This window comes from Lytechinus variegatus, chromosome 18 (assembly GCF_018143015.1).
Source record: "Lytechinus variegatus isolate NC3 chromosome 18, Lvar_3.0, whole genome shotgun sequence".
Lineage (NCBI taxonomy): Eukaryota > Metazoa > Echinodermata > Echinoidea > Temnopleuroida > Toxopneustidae > Lytechinus > Lytechinus variegatus.
In genome coordinates, this window is record NC_054757.1 from 7,805,616 (window position 1) to 7,823,796 (window position 18,181).

Genomic DNA, 18,181 nt, shown 5'->3' on the forward strand with positions numbered 1-18,181 from the left:
CCTTTTTTTTTGGCTTGTCAAATTTTTCGACCGGTTTTGCTCCCCCTGTGGAAAATCCTAGGTACGCCACTGCCCCCCCCCCTTTGAAAGTGAAGATCTTTTTGGGTTGTAGACGAAATACCGTTAAATGTTGGTTGAAACCCCTTTTTGTCAAATTTTTCCTCGGGAGAATCCCCCCCCCTTTGAAAAATCCTGGATCCGCCCCTGGCTACCGATTATATATTGGCGATGAAAGAGATTGTAATTTTGATGCTCTAACCAGTAGAAGTGAAGATTTATCATGAAAATATACAAAGGCTCTACATCTAAATGATTGCTGCATGGTCACAAGTCACTGCGTCCGTTTGTTACTCATTCTTATACGTGCGAGCTCAGCGAGCGAGGGGATTGAACGTGATTTTTGTGGGAGCTAAGGAGCTGAATTTATATAAAAGGGCACTATTAACCTGATTTATCATGTTTAATCCCCAAACATTTTGATTTTTTCCTGAAACTTTATGGAACTATTTTGCTTTTACAATGGAGTAGCGACCAATAAACAATACTATTTTATTTGTATGTTGCTATATATGTCGTCAATTATGGAAAGAGTATATAACTGCAAGTAAAGAATGAATCAAACAAAAATCGTTTTGATGTGCATAAAATTTACGATATTTTGAGGAGGGGCTTCATCCCATTACTCAATGGGAAAATAGAGAGGAGAAAAATCATCGTTAGCCCCTTCCCGCTTCGTCGTTACTGTACACAAAACTTTCTAATCCTCACGACAACCAGCAAAAACCCATGTCGACTCAAAATAACCAAACTCAAAACACACGGCTTCCTCATATAAGCACTTTGGAAAACAAACTTTTAAGTGCTCTGTCTCTTCTCTGTTTGCCATCCGAACTATTCAATACGGCCCATGTCCTGCTATTCACCACTCCGCCCCTCTCCCATTCACAAGCAGACGACACTCCTATTGTGGTGTCGCGCTCGCCCGCTTCGCCCGGTTGTCATACACAAAACCCGTGCATTGATCTATTTAGGAATGACCCCCCAGCGCCCGCGCTGCAGAAAAGGCGTCCCCTAGCAACGGGCTGTCGGTACCTGTCGTAGTAATTGAATGGTGTGTTGTGTTGTAAGCATGTACTCGAGGATTTTCTGCATGTTGCGATGTTGACTCGTCCGTGCTTTCAGTGAAAGGGAGTCCCAGAAACAGACGTGCAGTTGGTAGTATATGTTTCTATTCCATATGTCCACTTTCAGGCTGGGGTGGTGATTTTGAAATCAGCCAAATATATATATTCTGGAGTAAGAGAGCAAAAAGAAGGTAAGTTCGAATATTTCCTTACTCTGAAGAAAAGAATTATGCCTTTTTTCGATAATATTTACTTTATGACATACTATATACAGATAAGCCATATTCGCGTTGTCATAAATGAACCACATTACCATGATTACGATTTTATGGTAGTTCAAAATGATTATAATCATGATTACTTAAGAAAAATTACAATACTGTCTGGTAAAACACGCGTTTTTCTTCTTTTAAAAAAATACTTTCTAGGCGAGATGTTGATTTTTGATGATATATTTCAATATAACTAGGAGTAATTGCATATTAGAGGTGTGAACAAAAATTATATTGTTTCATAATCATTTAATGACTTCAGGGATAGAAGTGGCTCACTGTTATATAGGCAAGCATATTTCGTAATTCGCTAGGGAACAATATTGAACTCGATGGACATTTTTTTTATAAAGAAGGGTTTTTATTTTAGTTTAATATGGAGGTACGGTGTAAATGTATATTTATACCACAGTATTATTTTCAAAATAAAGTCTTACTATTTTCACCTAAATGTAAATCAAAGCACTTTTATCTTGAGGACCTAGACAACTTTTATTCTGTAGTAATCAGTTAAAACTCTTCCTGGAGTATTTCGGACGAACATCATACCAAGTACCAAATACTACAAATTTTTTTAATCTGTGGAAATTGATGCACAGTGAATGAAGGCTATGCAGAGACATCTATAAAACGAATTATTGTAATAATATAAATACATTTCATTGTAATAAATCACACTGGTGGTTTTGATATTGCACACAACGGAAAGATAATAAATTCATATATTGCAGGACTGTTCAAATACTTCACATGCATGCCGTGACCTCTCGCTTTGCTTCAAGCAATTCTGTCACCGTCAATATAATCACCTGCAAATCATGCTAAGAAAGAGACCATATAAGTTTCCACGCTATTCTCCTCAAAATATATTTAAAATACATTAATAAAAATGTATGTTTGTTTTGTTCGATCATGGGACGGTTGAGACCAAAATCACACTAATGAAGTGTTATGAATTACAGAAGTAAAAAAAACTCTTGATATTAAGTGTTAATTCGATTTCCAACATTTCCTTTACTTTGAAATTTCACTTATTTCATTGAAAATAGAGAAATATGCATAGGAAAAATAAGACATAAGTGAAATCTTGCGAATTAATATGAAAACAGCCTGCGTACCAATGAAAGAAACTTTCTTCAGAAATTCACTATCTTAGACTCTGAATCGCGACATCCTAGAAAGACTAAATAAATCATTAAAATAAGTTTTGTATATATCAAATCTTGACAAGAACAAATGAACAAACCGACAACGAAACATTTTACTTGAAGTTATTGAAGGCATGATGTCATATTATCGTAAAGAGGAAATTCGACACTCTTCACCAATAATCACTCTTTATAATCATGCTCTTGATTTCAAATATTGATCTCACCAATCAGATTAGCTTCTAGTATTTTCTTTGACTGAAGTAATCGGATTTATTCGTTTGTCGTGAACGTTCTTAAAAATCACTCAAATCGGATTCCATGCCAGTTGTCTCGATAGGTTTGAATTATAACATCTGCTTTATTCACACCAATGAAATTAATCCAAACCGACAGATGACATGCCATGTGAAATAACGTAATCGTTAGATCGCTTTGAAATCGTTTGCGTTGGTGAGAATGAGGCGTAACATGCCCACCAAACATTTAGGTCGTGGCATTAGATATGTTAGGGGAATCAATCGAGACACAAATGTCTGGGTGTTGTGGCGTGCGCCTGTAATCCAAGCTGTGGGGAAGTTACAAATTGATGCAGAGGGTCGAGGTTCGAGCCCTGGTCACGTCTTTCGGATGGTGACGTTAAAGGTCGGTCCCAGACGTAAATAATCATATCTGATTGATACACGTCTGACAAAACTCAAATACACACACACACAAATGTCTATGCAAAGCTAGATTATGACATTAAAAGCAAATATATTTCACATTAAGGACTCGAGAGCAAATAAAGAAATGTGACTGAGCACAGTTTGTTTTATTTGCTCTGAGATAAGATCAAATCCATTGTGTCTATAACAAGGACTCATAATTGCTGTATCATATGGTTCTGTTTATTTCCAAATTTGAAGTCGAAAGATAGGCCTGCCTTTAGTATTGGGTGCATTGGTCTGTGAGTGTTGAATTCAATCATTGACTAAAACTATCCCGCCGCCCCCCCCCCCCCCTTCCAAATGAATTTTAAAAACAATTTTTACGAGAAATTTTACAATGTAGATAAACATACAAATATTTTGCTGGGCAAACTTTAACAAATCTTTCTAGTTAACATGGTTAATGTTGATCTGCACTTTTGTCATATTGATTTGATTAGAATACTTTGACCAGATTAATATAAAATCCGTGATTAAGGGTTGCATACTTAAGCCTACAGTAACTTAGGTTGGACCTATACAGACGTTTCCAATTGTTTTGTGTGTTAACTGTTACCTATATCCTTCAGATGCCTATAGTGGCAGATAGGGTCTCCACCGAACACGTCTCTTCCCTGACCAATAATTTTATGTATGGAATATATTTTATGAATACCTAATATGGAGGAAACGATCACATTTCGGTTCTCTTCATATTTCTCTCTTTCGGGGGTGGGGGGGGGGGGGGCTTGTCAACGGTAAATTGGCAATTCGTCCACTGCCAACCCGTCCACTCCCCATGGTCTACCTTCGTTTAGTCTAATGCCATTCCATCCATCAACATTTCGTCTAACAACCATTTGGTCCAATATCCATTTGGTCAAATCATCATTTCGTCTGATCACCAGTTCAGTTCGTCTATGACCATTTCGTCTAATAAATAGTTGGTCTTATACCCCCTTTCTTTTCATTTATTTGGCACAATTACCACTTTTCCAATTAGACCAAATGGTTTATGGACTAAATGGCTATTGGACCAATTGGTTATTAGACGAATTGATGAGTGGACGAAATGGCAATTAGACCATGTGGATAGTGAATTGATGATAGACCAACTAATAGTAGACGAGTTGGTAATTAGACGAATTGGCATTAGACCAATTGGAAATAAATTGTCAACAACTAGAGCCGATTCACGCCAGTGTCGTATGAGCACCCGTCACCCATCATGCGTCTAGAAAAGAATAGACATATAACTTGATCTTCATCGTGGTCTTATTCCATTACCAGATATTTCCAATGAGTATACCCGTGTTCCGACCCTCCAAGGGCGACTCCCTGATCGTCCGCGACACCATGGGACACGTCGCCGAGAACAATGCCCGATCGGCCCACCATGCGATCACCAAACTCGACTTCGCCGGACGTCGACCTCACACCCAGGGAACTGCTCGCTTCGGCCAGCTCAGCCAGAGCTCGTTTTTCGCCCGTCACAACCCACAGTCGAAGAGAGTTAGGCATATAAAAGGTAGGTTGGAACACGATTTTGTATAAATGATGATATGGTTACCATAGTTATAATGATAATAACACAACGTACACTGTAAAAACTGCGGTGTTAAAACTGACACCGATTGGTGTTAATAGAGGACCACACCCTGAGGTGTTAAAATTACACCCTAGAGATTAAACGTAACACCAAAGAGTGTAAATGTAACAACAAAAGGTGTTGTAATAACACCTATAGGTGTAAACTAACACCACCAATTTAACACCAGTGTAAAATAACTGGTGTGGTCCTCTATGTACACCGGTTAACACCACAGTTTTTGCCGTGTAGACGCTTTGCACGGATCAAAGCGATTTAAAATCGACGAAAGTTGGTATAGTTATGTTTATTATAATGAAACAAATTATTGAATTTTAAACAATGTCTTTACATTTCACACTATTATCTTTGTCATAGTAAATTGGTTGATAGTTTGCAAAGAAATTATGATTGTTATGAAATATTTGATTGACATGATACAAATAATATTTTAAAAGGGTGAAAGAAATGCATCAATTCGGCCCCTTGTATGACTACCTTAAAATGGGCAATTTGAAATATACATGTATGTGTGTCGATGTTTTCGCCCTTATCCATTGAGAACGTTTCTGTTAATTCCATAAACAAATATTCACACTTATCTGTCAATTACCATTAAGGCCACATTATCATTTGAAGGCTGAGATTATTATAATCATTTGTGTATTTTTGTCCTCGGTAGTTAATAAATGTGTGTTGTATAAAACTTCGTTTGCAATAAGAGTTTTCCGACTTTTATGATCCTCTATAAGTGACAATGACCATTCTTTTTTAGAGTTTCGAGAGTGTAAGTTGATTATACAAATTTTACAAATTATTCCGCTTTGCACTACAAAACATACTTTAAATCTAGGCTTGCTAGACTTCCCCATATGTTCCGTCCACGACGACGGGTATATCGCGAATTCCCGTCTCAATCGACGACCGGCAACCATGGACGACATCAACTTGACGAGGAAGTCGTGGCCGTTGACGAAGGCGCCACCGCAGTCGGCCCCCGTGGCCCGCCTGGCCCCTCTTGGGCGTCTTCCCGTTCACGCGATCAACTACCACCCAAATCACATCAACCCAGCTCTCCAAAACCATAAGATCAATGCCCTTGAAGCGAATACCATATATGGGCGCTATCCAATGTCGTATCGGGAGAGGGCTGACCCAAAGTTTGGGCTGAGTAAGTCTACAGATCTGTGCAAATTTGGCCAGAATAATCTGTTTTTGTCTCTTGGTAGTTGATATATGGATGGTTGTGGATATGCTACCTAACTCATTACGCCCATCGCATGCATCATTACTAATATTTAATAACGTTCTGTCCATTTTCTCTTCATCCTGTTCGGGTCCATCTTTTCATTTTGCAGATGCGGCAAGCAGTGATCATTCCCACTTAAGAGTATTACTCTTGGTTGACCCGATGTTGCATGCTGCTTTTTCATCCATTAACCAAAACTCCTTGCATGAACGTAACAGACATCGTGCCGCCTTCCACCCCTATCCCCTCTTTCCGCTTTCGATTCTTTGAAGCTCCCTGTTTTAGGTTCCACATGGTCAAGGGAAAGGCAGAAGAAAACCAGAGTTAGAGGAAAACATGAAATATCACCACTCTTACAAACACTTGAAAGACGACCAACATTATTTTCTTACTCATGATGTACCCACTCCCATCACCATAATCATAAATTCTTTAGTACGCAGGGAAAGGGTTAGTGCTGAACTCTTATACGCAGTAAAATATGAGGAAAGGATCAATCCATTTAAGAAGAGAGGGTACTTGTCCGGGGTACTTGTTTTGGAAGTGTTGCAATTATCAAAAATGAAAAATAGGCGAAATGTCGACACAATAGTGTCCAGCTCTTGAATTCCTCCAAAACTTACTGACGACAACCGGAAGTCAAGTGCACTTTCCCCTCAAAGTCCTGCCCATAATACCAACTAACAGCACTGAGGAACACTGTCCAGTCCATTGGGTGGCCATCGTCGCGATCGTCTTGACCATTACTGGTCAGTGTGGTCACCGTCAGCTATCAATTTCTGAAGGACACATCCCTTTAAATGTCCTGAGAATGTAAACAGATCGATGATTTCAGAAATAAAATGCACACTTTCCAGTCAACAGCGACGAGATATAACATTTTCCTTTGTCTCACGGGCCTCTACGTGCTCTTATTTGATTAAGCTAGGACGGCATGTGTCAATTTTTTGCTTAAACCTCTGTTACAGTATATTACTTTTTTTCAGACTGACAGATGCAATCATTGCACCAATCACGACTTTGTAACAGCCTTGACTAGACCTACTCTCATTTGGCATGTTCGACGCTTGCAACTTCGTTCATTGTTTCTGGACTCTGGCGCATTGCTTTTCATAAGTGACGTCTACAAATTATAGAAATCCCGAATTCACAGAACTTTTCCCACTCTGCACATACAATTTTGACATTATTCATGTTATTGCTACGTGCCAATTCTTCTTCCCGAACTTCGAGAATTTCCTAACACATTTATACAATTAAGGAAACATTGACGTTTACCGACAGTTCTCGTCAATACTCGTCAACATTTTTCGTCACCCTCGACGCGAGGGATTTATAAGACTCCAATGCATACTACTTCATCATTTGTTCTAGCGTCTGAACAATCTTCAACATGACTATGAGAAGTTCGTCAATATCTAATGCCTGCTTTGTCGGCAATATAAGCATACCTTTAGCGCTTACTCAAAATATCACCCCAACGCCGGCTAATGCTATTTCGACAACTCTGATGATCCTACTTCGTCAACCATTACTTGTATTGTTTTGTTGTCGCGAGCACAGTCCATTTCAACAATTTAGACCCATCACCTCTTCGTCGATGTCAGTCACAAAGTCAATGACCGAGAGAATTTGTCGGATTCTGACCCACTCCACAATGACCATTATCATTTACGCAAGCCATTTAATGCCGTTCGCAAGCGTCCTCCCCCATCCCATCTTAATTATCCTTCTTTCCTCTATATCTTAGGTGGATAAAATCAATACATTAGACAATAATGCACTATACTCATAAATCTTTTGACATCGCAATCACAGGCCTTCTCGATGTCCCGATCTGCGCCGTGCACGACGAGGGATACTTCACCAACCCACGGTTACGTCGTCGACCGGCGACGGCGGAGGCGAGAGGGATGTATACCTTCCGCATCCCCAAGCCAGCCAAGGAGGTGTACAATCTCAACCCCACCATCAACGCCTCCCAATACCCGATCAACACCCTGACCGGACTCAGCATGTTCCCGCAGGGGTTCAGGGAGAAGACCCACGCCCCAATGTTCGGCCTCAGTACGTTCCCATTTCGAGGATTTTATCTGTGTTTTGTGAATCTCACGATTGCAGTGCATCTGTCTGACACCCACCCCCCTAAACGGACACCACACACCCCTTGCTTGACATGCCCCGCCCCACGACCTGCTCCTCCACGCCTTTTATTTCTTTCAGATTGCCGTTAGAAATATATTTCTCCATGCCGTCACATTTGCTCTGCTGTGTTCACACAATGCACATAATGTTAGTTGTTAAACAATATTCGTTAAATAGTATTTGTGTCATAAAGTTTGAACAGGGAAGTGCCCCAAATGTTAAATAGCCACCTCTTGCTCGTTAGTAATAGTGCACACAAAATATAATTTACATGCAGAAGAAAAAAGAAAACTATAAATGACCAATGTTGTACAAATAAAATATCTACAATAACCAACTTCCAGAGACCTCCAATACATATTTTGTATTTCCCTTGAATAGCACATTGTGATTAGAGTTTAGAGGATTTAGAAGCAGAATTGTCTAATTTGGGTTGTCGAAATTTTATTCATGGGTCCTATATAGTTACAATGAAAATAAATTCAGAAACACGATCATTTATGATACCAAATATACACGTTCCAGATTTATTTCTGCTCTCTATTTGCATCATATCCAATTGTCACGTGGCTAATCTACCTTTTCTGTAAATCAATCCTCTTCTTCATTTTTTAAAATCACAAAATTGCTTTCACTGCCTTTCCTTTCAACTGTTGCTAATCCTAAATTATTAACAATAAAGGTAATATAATGTCGTCTAAGATTTTTTTTATATGCATCCCCTGTTTTTTATCACCTTAATTAGATTTTAAATGTATCGAGTTGTTAATAATATCCTATTCTAAAAAAAATCTTCTTTTTGTGTATCATGTATAAAAAACTCTCCTTTTTATTCTTTGCAATTTAATTTAGCTTGTCGTTTGGGCTGATATAAAAGAGCACTTTGAACTAGCAAGAATGTAGCTGTTTTTTTCATTGCCCAAAACTTATGTCTTACGGTAACTTATAGTAACTCACGCGCTGACTGATTGGCTGTTTAGTGGTGTTGCCATAGTTACCTGACGTTACCGTGAATAATAAGTTGCATGAAGCGAAAATAAAAAAGAGAGCATATTTCATATCACTTGTGTGTATTTCACATTTTCATCTATGTTTTACTTCCATGATAATACTCATTGGGCGATTTCAAGTCCGGTGTTGGTGTTGAAATTTGGACACCTCAACAACTAGTGAGTGAATTTTCGGGACCATCTTCTTTTTATATTTGGTGTTATAATCGTGTAAAAATTGACCTAACACCAACACCAAAAGGTCAACACTGAACTTGATATCATCCAGTGTATCTTCTGTGCATAATTTCATAATTTTGATCGCTCACTAATACACTAATTCTTCTTCCTGTAATCTTGTCATCACTATATAACAGCTTAATCATTTTTTTTTCTTTCCGTAATGCATATAATATGAAAATGCGCACATTATTCTCATGCATGGCAATTTTTTTTAGCGATCACATTCCTTTCAAAACACTAATTATTGCCGACTCTTTTGCGTTGTCATTTAAAGTGTGCTGTGAAACTAACTCATTTTGATTTTATTGATATGGAGTTGTCTATGTTTGAAATCAATTTCAATTACCAAAAAGTATTCGGTTTTCTTCAAGAAAGTAAGTTTAGATATAAATGGAAGAGAGTCGTGAATAAAAAAAATGAGAAATTGTTAAACACAATATAAAACAATCTAATGTTGATTCCTATTTTGTTTATAAGAAAGAAATATTTATTGAAATCAGATATTAATGATAGGAATATTACATCACATGTTCACTTTTTAAAGCTAAAGATAATTATACGAAAAGAATTGAAAACAAACTGAATAAAATAAAATTTGTTCTATTTCGTAGTTAATGGTAATAACATGTTCCTTTGTTACAAAATCTTCAACTTAATAAAAATAAATTCATTCCAATTGAATTTATAGTTCCCGTCACCGACAAATGGAGGGATGAACTTCGGGAAATAACGGAGCAGGCTGGCTTCGGTTTGCCGAAGGAGATCAAGCAGGCCCAAGCCGAACAGCCGAAGCGGACTTCGGTCTATTCGGCAGACACTGGTCGGCTAATTCCGCCACCCTCTCGGGCGATGACTCGAGGCGCCTCAAGACAAAAACATGAGCAACATGATCTCATGTACCACATCGCCGCCGAAGGCAGCAATGAATCACTGGTGAGTTTCTTCTTAATCATCATCTTCCTCCATCCCCTCTATTGTTTCTTTACCCCCCCCCCTCATTCATTCTCACCCCTCCCCTATTATATCAGTTTATTTAAAAAAAAATCTCCCTTTTATCTCCTTTCCTGATCTTGCTAGAATGTTAAAAAAGGAAAGAGGGAAAGACTGAAGAAGGAATATAGATTATGGAGGGCAGATTGAATTTTGAAATCGAATGATATGGTTGAAAACGTGAGGATCAAAGAGGACTAACGAAATTTCTATGTGAATTAAAGTGGAGTTCACTTTATCCTCAATCAATTTGTTACCGGTAATAGGCATACATCGCAGTTTTGTTTCAGTATTTTTAATATACTGATTAAACAAATTTGACAAGTAAAAGTACAAACTGGTCTTCCCCTCTTAAACATTTCTACAAACCAAAAGCGATGAATCACTTTCACTTTTGATAATACGTGTATCGATCACAAAGCAAAACTATTTCAAACTTTAACCCTTTCCTCATTCATTGTTCAAAGTATCTTTTGATTATTGATTATTGATGTTAAATGCAAAACTTCGTGGCGTTTTCTTGCAAGTCTTGGCACATTGTGTCGCATATACTTTATTAGCGTTGTTGTATTCTCTGCACATTGCCCTAGGCAGCCTATAAGTTTGGAGCAAAGTTCGGATCGATATATCACATTGTTGTTTTACATGATAATATCCATGTAGTTGAAGCGTTACATGTATGTAGACTCGTGCAATCGATAGCTTATTGTTCCGAGCAACAATAGAATTCAGGCGACGAAGGATGAGCAATAGTTCACGGAAGTTTGAAGGCAAAATAGTTCTTATTAAAGACCAATTCGATATGAATGGACTGTCAAGAGATCAAAGAATAGTAATCAGTCTTTTTCCAATCAGATTAGAGATTAAAAAGAATCGATTATTAAATTTCATTTACCTGAAATATGCAAAGGGCAAAACAGAAAAATAAAGGTCTAATAAATTTTGTCAAACAGCTGATAGAGTGAGTGAGGGAAAGGAAGAGAGCGATGTTGTGGGGGAAGTGAAATGCAACATTTTGAATAAAATAGATTATAACACTATTCGGAAAAGGTGAGATCATAATGATATAAGCAACTTTGTGCATTGCCTAAGTAAAAATTTAGTACGAGATGGAGGTTCTATTTTGGAGATGGTTTGTAGATAATGTCTGTGACTTTAGAATTCGATTGAACAAGTAAAGTTCAGAGACTTCATGATCATGCCAATTCTATGATAAAAAATATATCAACAAATAATTAAGCTCACGAAAGTTGAAAGTCCAGACAGTGTAAATAGACCCTTAAGACCCTTAAAACGTGTCTAATTTCGCACATTTCAAGTTGATAATGATAAGATAATTGAAAAAGCAGATACGGATGAGGTTTGAAAAAAGCCGGGGCAAAGTTAGACTGAAACTCACGGTCTACAATACGAGACAATAATTATGATCGACTGCCTCGAGGACCTATATGTAAATGTATGTTATTTCATAGAGGCATTATATAATCCATTTATATCAAATTTATATCAAAATTTGGACACAGTTTGCACATATTTCTTCTGATATTACAGACACGCAACCTTCGTGACAATTGAGTTGTGCGGATTGGCTTTGCATTGCACTTGATATCTATTCTTTTTGTCAGTCGAGTAAGAATTAAGATACGACAGACTGAATTATTGAGAAATGAGCTTAACAGTTTTCATTCAAGCAATGTTATCTGATAAATACTGCATCTCCGCTGCATGTATAAAATGGCACCTTTATTGAAATCTTTTATTTAAGGCATGTAAACTTATTCAAAGTTTATTGTCGAGTTCAAGACAGTGCTGGCCTCTTATCAGGCCACCCAAAATCCAATCGTGTAGCGTTTCATTCAATTTTATATGTGTATTTTTGTAATATTCCTGGAAAGAAATTACCCATAATTGGAGTTCCAAGAGCTAGGAAGGGCCATCAGGTAATATAAATAAATTGGGTCGAAAGTGAAAGATGTTTGGTGGTGGTGGACCATTTTTTTCTTGATAGTTAAAATTGCTGCAGTGTAAAGTGTTGACGTTATTGAAAGTGTTGTGGATGTGAACGGTTCATTGGATTGATTTCATTTCTGGTATGTCATCATCATCATGATATAGATTCAAATTATCTCATTCACAGTAAAAAAAAAAAATAGCATGTTGTTTAAGCCTGTCACTCTACAACATTTTAAAACGGTTTTGTAATTGTTTTAAACTTTTTAAACAACTTGTTTAAAAAGTTTTAACAGTTGTTTCAAAAGTTTAAACAGTAGTTGTTAGAGTGACTGGCTTAAACAATGTGCTTAAAATTTTAAACAGCGTTTTTACAATGTTCATCTGTTATTTTCAGAGATGACAATTTTCATCTATATGAAAACAATATTCCCATTTGTTTTTTATCAGATCTATATAAAAAAGTAGTTTTCATTATGCATTCGTCCATACTATAACGACACTGTTAATATAGATGAATGCCAAAAATGGAACTACTTGCACTTTCTCCACTCCCGGGGAGCATTAGAGGGCGACATTTTAACACTTACTTTGCTGAGAAACTAAAATCATGATCAAGACAATGCTCAACTGCGCACAATGCATGACTCTCCACTCCCTGTGGAGCAGAGTAGTCAGGCGTCTTTTTGACTGAATATTTTAAGCTGAGCAGACCACACCAATGTATGATTCAAACTTGTCCACTCGCACTCATAGTTGGGACCGGGACATACTCCACTTCCTGGGGAGCAATGCGCAATGTTCGCACTTAAGTGCACGCTAAGCAGACTACATTAATGTTGTAAATCTATTCGACATACAGGTCCTTGAAATGCTTTGCCAAATCCTCCAGACAGACTCCCTCAACGCAGTGCAATCATGGCTCGTATCGGCTGGAGAAAGAGGTAAGTTGTTTGCTTCTCTGATAAGTTTTCGTCTCATGAAATAAAATTTATTGCAACAACACAATTTATGTGTTCTACGGTCATTTACATTTGGGGGAATGAATGACTTCGGGGGAAGCGACGAAAAATTATAAATTTACTGGTGCATGAAAAATAAGAGCATTCATTATGAACAAGTACGCCGCTGTATACAGGAGAGGGCGTGGGCGAGACCGCAAATATTTTTTTTTTCTAGTTGTAAAAGAGGGGGTGGAAATAGGAAGGGGAAATGAAGAAAGAAGGTTTATCAAAGAAATGAGATCTTGTCGTAAAATAATTCATATACCCTAATTATGCAATTGATAAAAACACATACGTCTCCTTTGGGTCGTCTTCCACAATAGCCTTGCGACTCACATTCTTACGAATATTTCTCCCTTTTTTTAGATATAAAGTGGATTAAACATGCCCCATCATATCCATTGGTAGACCTCATACAGAATGATTAATGAGTATCATTAACAAACGGAAAACAAATCAGAAAGTCGAATTAAACTCCCGGATTAAACTACACGATGAGGAAAGAGAATTAGCATTCGAGATGAAAAAAACATCTCGAAAATGATTTCAAACTTTTTCCTCCATCAGTGGATTTTTTCTTCTTAATTTCATCAAGCAATTCAGTCTCCATTGCCAATAAATATTTACCATATTTTGTGTTCCAGGTGAAATAATCATTTTAATGAAAACCGATACATGTATTTACTGATAAAATTTCCTGTTTGATATTTTCTCCTACTCTTTAGAAAAGGCACTGGTTCTCGACATGATTAAATCAGCATTTAGTAACGAGGCAGATTACTTCCAACGAACTGTCGCTGAAGCTTATAACGACGCTCCTGCACCGCCACCACCGCGCCCATCAACCAACCTACCGGCAAACATGAACGTCACAAACGGTTACGGCGACGTCGATATTCCTTCGCCGCCGCCGTTCGCCGGGAGAGACATTCGTTACCAGGCTGTGGCAGAGGCAGCTGCTGGCCTCAAGACGCCAAAGAAGGTCGAAAATAACCAAGAAAAGACGATATTTGACGCAGAAGGTAGTTTGAAACAATCTGTTTTTTCTAAAGTATCTAGACTTTCTCCCTTTCTTCATTCAAACTTCGTTCTCGATTCCTGTAACTTTCTTATTCTCATTATAATGAATTCATCTATGTTTAACTCATGATTTAATTCTTTCTTTTTCTCAATAATCATTTGATAATTTCTTTATTATTGCTCTTATGAAATATTGATATTTACATAACTACCCTGATACTATCGCACAGTTTTCTTTTTCTTCTTCTTGCTCTTCACTTCTTCTTCTTCTTATTTCATTTTTTTGTGTTCAGATTCCACTTATTGTCCTTGATCATTTTCTTCTTACTACAGTACTACTACCACCACCACTGCAGCTGATACCACTGTTGCTGCTGAAACATCTCTTGGACCTCTACCACTTCTTATCATGCAATGAATTAACACATTTCTTTAATAGTCTTCTTTTTCACATTAACTTTGCAAATTTTATTCTTAGGAAGTTTACCAAAGTTGGATTTAAAGAAGAAAAATGATTCAAATGGTAAGATGGTTGGTGTCAGGTATATTTGTGATTGTTGTGGATTCAGACACCACTCCTCTGCATGTAAGACCAACAGTTTGATTTGTTTTTGGTGCAGTTTACACCCTGCAAAAACTCCGGTGTTGATTTAATACCAGCTCGGAATCTATATATGTCCACGCCAGAGAAGTGTTGAACAACACCAGTTTGGAATCAAACTGATGCTGTTTTTATTCTAATTGGTATTATATAAACACCTATCTGGTGTTATACCGAAACCAAACTGGTGTAGTTTAACACTTCTCTGGTGTGGACATATGTAGATTCAAGGCTGGTGTTAAATCAACACCGGTGTTTTTGCAGTGCAGCGTGTATTGATTTGGAGTACACTGTATGATGTATTAGGTTGAGTATACGGTTAATGCGGTGTGGGGACACTATAGGACATTGCCTTTGTAGCAAAATGGGTTGAATCTTACGCATTTTCCATCACTTCTAACCCCAAAGTATTTCTTCATTTCCTTTTAATTGCAAAAATCAGAATTTCTGATTGAAAATTTTCAAATACTTGTTCATTACACCAACTTAAGATATAACTTTGAAAAATATCAAACATTAATCCACACTACCCCAGGGCTACAAAAAAGGTGTATAGAAGTATACCTTTGTGTGAGAAACTCTCCGAAATGTACCATTGCAACTTATTTCATTTAAATATCTTATATCAATACATCACCAAAAATAAATGAATTCCAAATGATTCACCAATTGAAAAAAAGGGGGAAGATAGAAAGAAACAAAATAAGACTGATAAAAAACATCCATTGATTTTAAAATGTTAATAATTAATTAAATACCATTCTGCATACTGCATGTAAAGTGTGTGTAATTTGCATGAAATAAATCCTTTTGAATCTAGAGTGTTGAAACATTGATTTATGCATTGTTTTGAACTGAATTTGCAGATGTATTATTGAGAGGATTTGATTTCGATTAGCTCAGTAATTTTCTACTTTTCCCTCCATATTAAAAAAATATATATTTTGTAGAACATGGGATGGGTGGGGGGTGCTAAACAATGTGTTTACAATCACAAACTAAATCTAAAATGGTTGGCTGTGAAATGATTAATAGTTTGGGGATTTTTGTCCGTTGAAATGGCATAATTTCCTTTATTAATCCTTCAGAATCATCCTTGACATTATGAGAAATTCAGGGGATGGTGGAAAAATTCAGGGAAAAATTTAACCTCAGGAAAAATTTACAAATTATTTATTGCAAATCATCCAGCTCTGTAATCATTTAAAGACACCATAAACCAATGCTGGAAAACAACTCATATAAAATTGCTTTGGCATTGATCATATATTTTCTAAAGCAAATACTTAATAAGAATTCAAACTAAATACATTTTATAATCTCTTCTTCCAGATCACCCAGCCTTACGACAGAGAAGTCACAAACCAGATGTCTTCAAAATCGAGCACAATTCACCCCGTCCTGCAACTAAAAATGGGAAGCACCCAGCCAAGCTGCCGCCCCTTTCTCCCAAACATGAGAATGGACAAGAAGAACAGAATTGTGACTCTTGGAAACCAGATGATGCCGTCGTTTGAAGGTCATTACCAATGTCAAGAAACTATTTTCTGAGAGTCACTTTCATAAGTCACAAGACAACGTCAACTTCCACCGATAGCCTGCAGACAGAAGACATTGTTTTGTCCACGGGCTGATATCTTCAACAAAGTTTGGAGATTACGAGAGTTTATTCTCACCCATGAGACCTGACATAACAGTTTTTAAATTGTATAAAACATTGAGAGTCTAAATTATGAGATATGATATAAAGTTATACATAGGAACATATATTTGGCATAGAGATACTGCATTGAAGTGCTTTTTTAAGATTTCTTTTAGTATGCATTTAAACAGAATCAAAGTAAATGTATATTTGAGTAATAGTAACATGTACTCCATACCTCTAGTTCAAAGTATCATTGCTGTTGTGGTAGAGAGCTGTTCCGGAACAAAATATAGGCCTAGTACCTCGCTTTTGTACATTACATAATACTTTCTTGACATATACACGTTTCATACAATTGTGATGTGTTTTTGCTGAGGTCAAGCCACTTTTCATGGTAGAATCATAATAGCTCTATGGTAAAATGTTATCATCTGTTATTTGTAGGTAATGCCTCCAGACACTACTGTGCGTGTCAGTGTCACAGGTCAAAAAAAGGGTACAAATGTTTTTTGTGTTGATTTAATCGCAACAGCATGATTCACAAAAGAATACATTATAACAGATGTACATGTACACTGTACTATCTTTAGAAGTAGAAGTTTAAAAAAAAGTCTTAGACAATTAACATTAAATCTTCTTTCTTCTTCATATATTTGAAAAATATATTAATCTGAAAACAGATTATTCAAATTGTAAGTCAGAAAGGAGAAATTAAAAAAAATCTATGAAAAATTACCTTTTATAGTAATGCTATGAGGCTGAAATGTGTTTAAAGCATTTGGTTAACTTGACTCAATTTCCATCTGAATTAAGAAAGGTCACGTAAGGTTGACACATATATATATATATATGGATGGATGGATCATACCACAGATTTGACATGAAACCGGATTACATATACTGGGATATTTCATATTGTTACAAACGGGTCCTGTCCTATAAATGAATGATCCAATCAAGCTCAGCTATGGAAAGCCAGCAATGTCATAATTCTTCGCACTAAAGCTTTATACAATGGCCCTCTTTTGAAAACAAAGGGGAGCACACTGATTTAACAAGACAAAGATTCAGGCAAACCTTGTGTCTTAAGACACCATGATGTTGTAAATGCATTCTAGATGTTTGGGTTGTTGGCTTTCCATAGTTGTGATTGATCGGATCAATTGTAACTCTTCGCAGGACAGGGCCATGGTGTATTTTTTTTAACTAATCAAGTAATACATGTATGTTTCTTTGATGCAATATATAGTGTCGATTTAGTTAGATCAAGATCATGCAACTCTATTTCATGTTTAAACAAATTGTCTCGGTGTCAAAATAATGTTTGGTTTGTATAAGTTTTGTCAATTTATTGCAATTTTAGACATCATTTCTATGTGTCGATCACTCACATATTTGCAGTGCTGCTTTGAATGGGGGAGCATTTCATGAACTGTTATAAGCTACTGAAATCCCTGCATCTGATTGGCCGAGAGCAGATTTGCAGGTGGAAAATTGCTGACAAGGTTCTTCATGAAATACCCC

The 18,181-nt window shown here is 36.9% G+C and overlaps 1 protein-coding gene across 8 annotated transcripts; it reads left to right on the forward strand.

Moving 5' to 3' along the window:
• Window positions 1-949: 949 nt before the first annotated feature.
• Window positions 950-17,999, forward strand: LOC121431649. Of its 8 annotated transcripts, XM_041629245.1 has the most exons (10): window positions 950-1,315; window positions 4,524-4,761; window positions 5,675-5,992; window positions 7,889-8,137; window positions 10,136-10,380; window positions 12,333-12,377; window positions 13,250-13,331; window positions 14,117-14,413; window positions 14,890-14,934; window positions 16,345-17,999. In XM_041629245.1, the coding sequence occupies exons 2-10, from the start codon at window positions 4,533-4,535 to the stop codon at window positions 16,527-16,529; spliced, it is 1,695 nt and encodes a 564-aa protein (XP_041485179.1). In that variant the 5' UTR covers window positions 950-1,315; window positions 4,524-4,532; the 3' UTR covers window positions 16,530-17,999. The 8 variants fall into 8 exon arrangements, with proteins under 8 accessions (XP_041485179.1, XP_041485185.1, XP_041485187.1 ...); XM_041629251.1 differs by lacking the exon at window positions 5,675-5,992 and having other exon boundaries at window positions 956-1,315; XM_041629246.1 differs by lacking the exon at window positions 12,333-12,377 and having other exon boundaries at window positions 961-1,315.
• Window positions 18,000-18,181: the final 182 nt, after the last annotated feature.

What these genes read in the sequence shown, in the direction of transcription:
- LOC121431649 (XM_041629245.1), top strand. Translation starts at nt 4,533, where the DNA reads ATGAGTATACCCGTGTTCCGACCCTCCAAGGGCGACTCCCTGATCGTC. An exon ending in CGCCCCAATGTTCGGCCTCA is followed by an intron (nt 8,138 to 10,135) that starts GTACGTTCCCAT and finishes TTGAATTTATAG; the next exon opens with TTCCCGTCACCGACAAATGG. An exon ending in GACGATATTTGACGCAGAAG is followed by an intron (nt 14,414 to 14,889) that starts GTAGTTTGAAAC and finishes TTTTATTCTTAG; the next exon opens with GAAGTTTACCAAAGTTGGAT.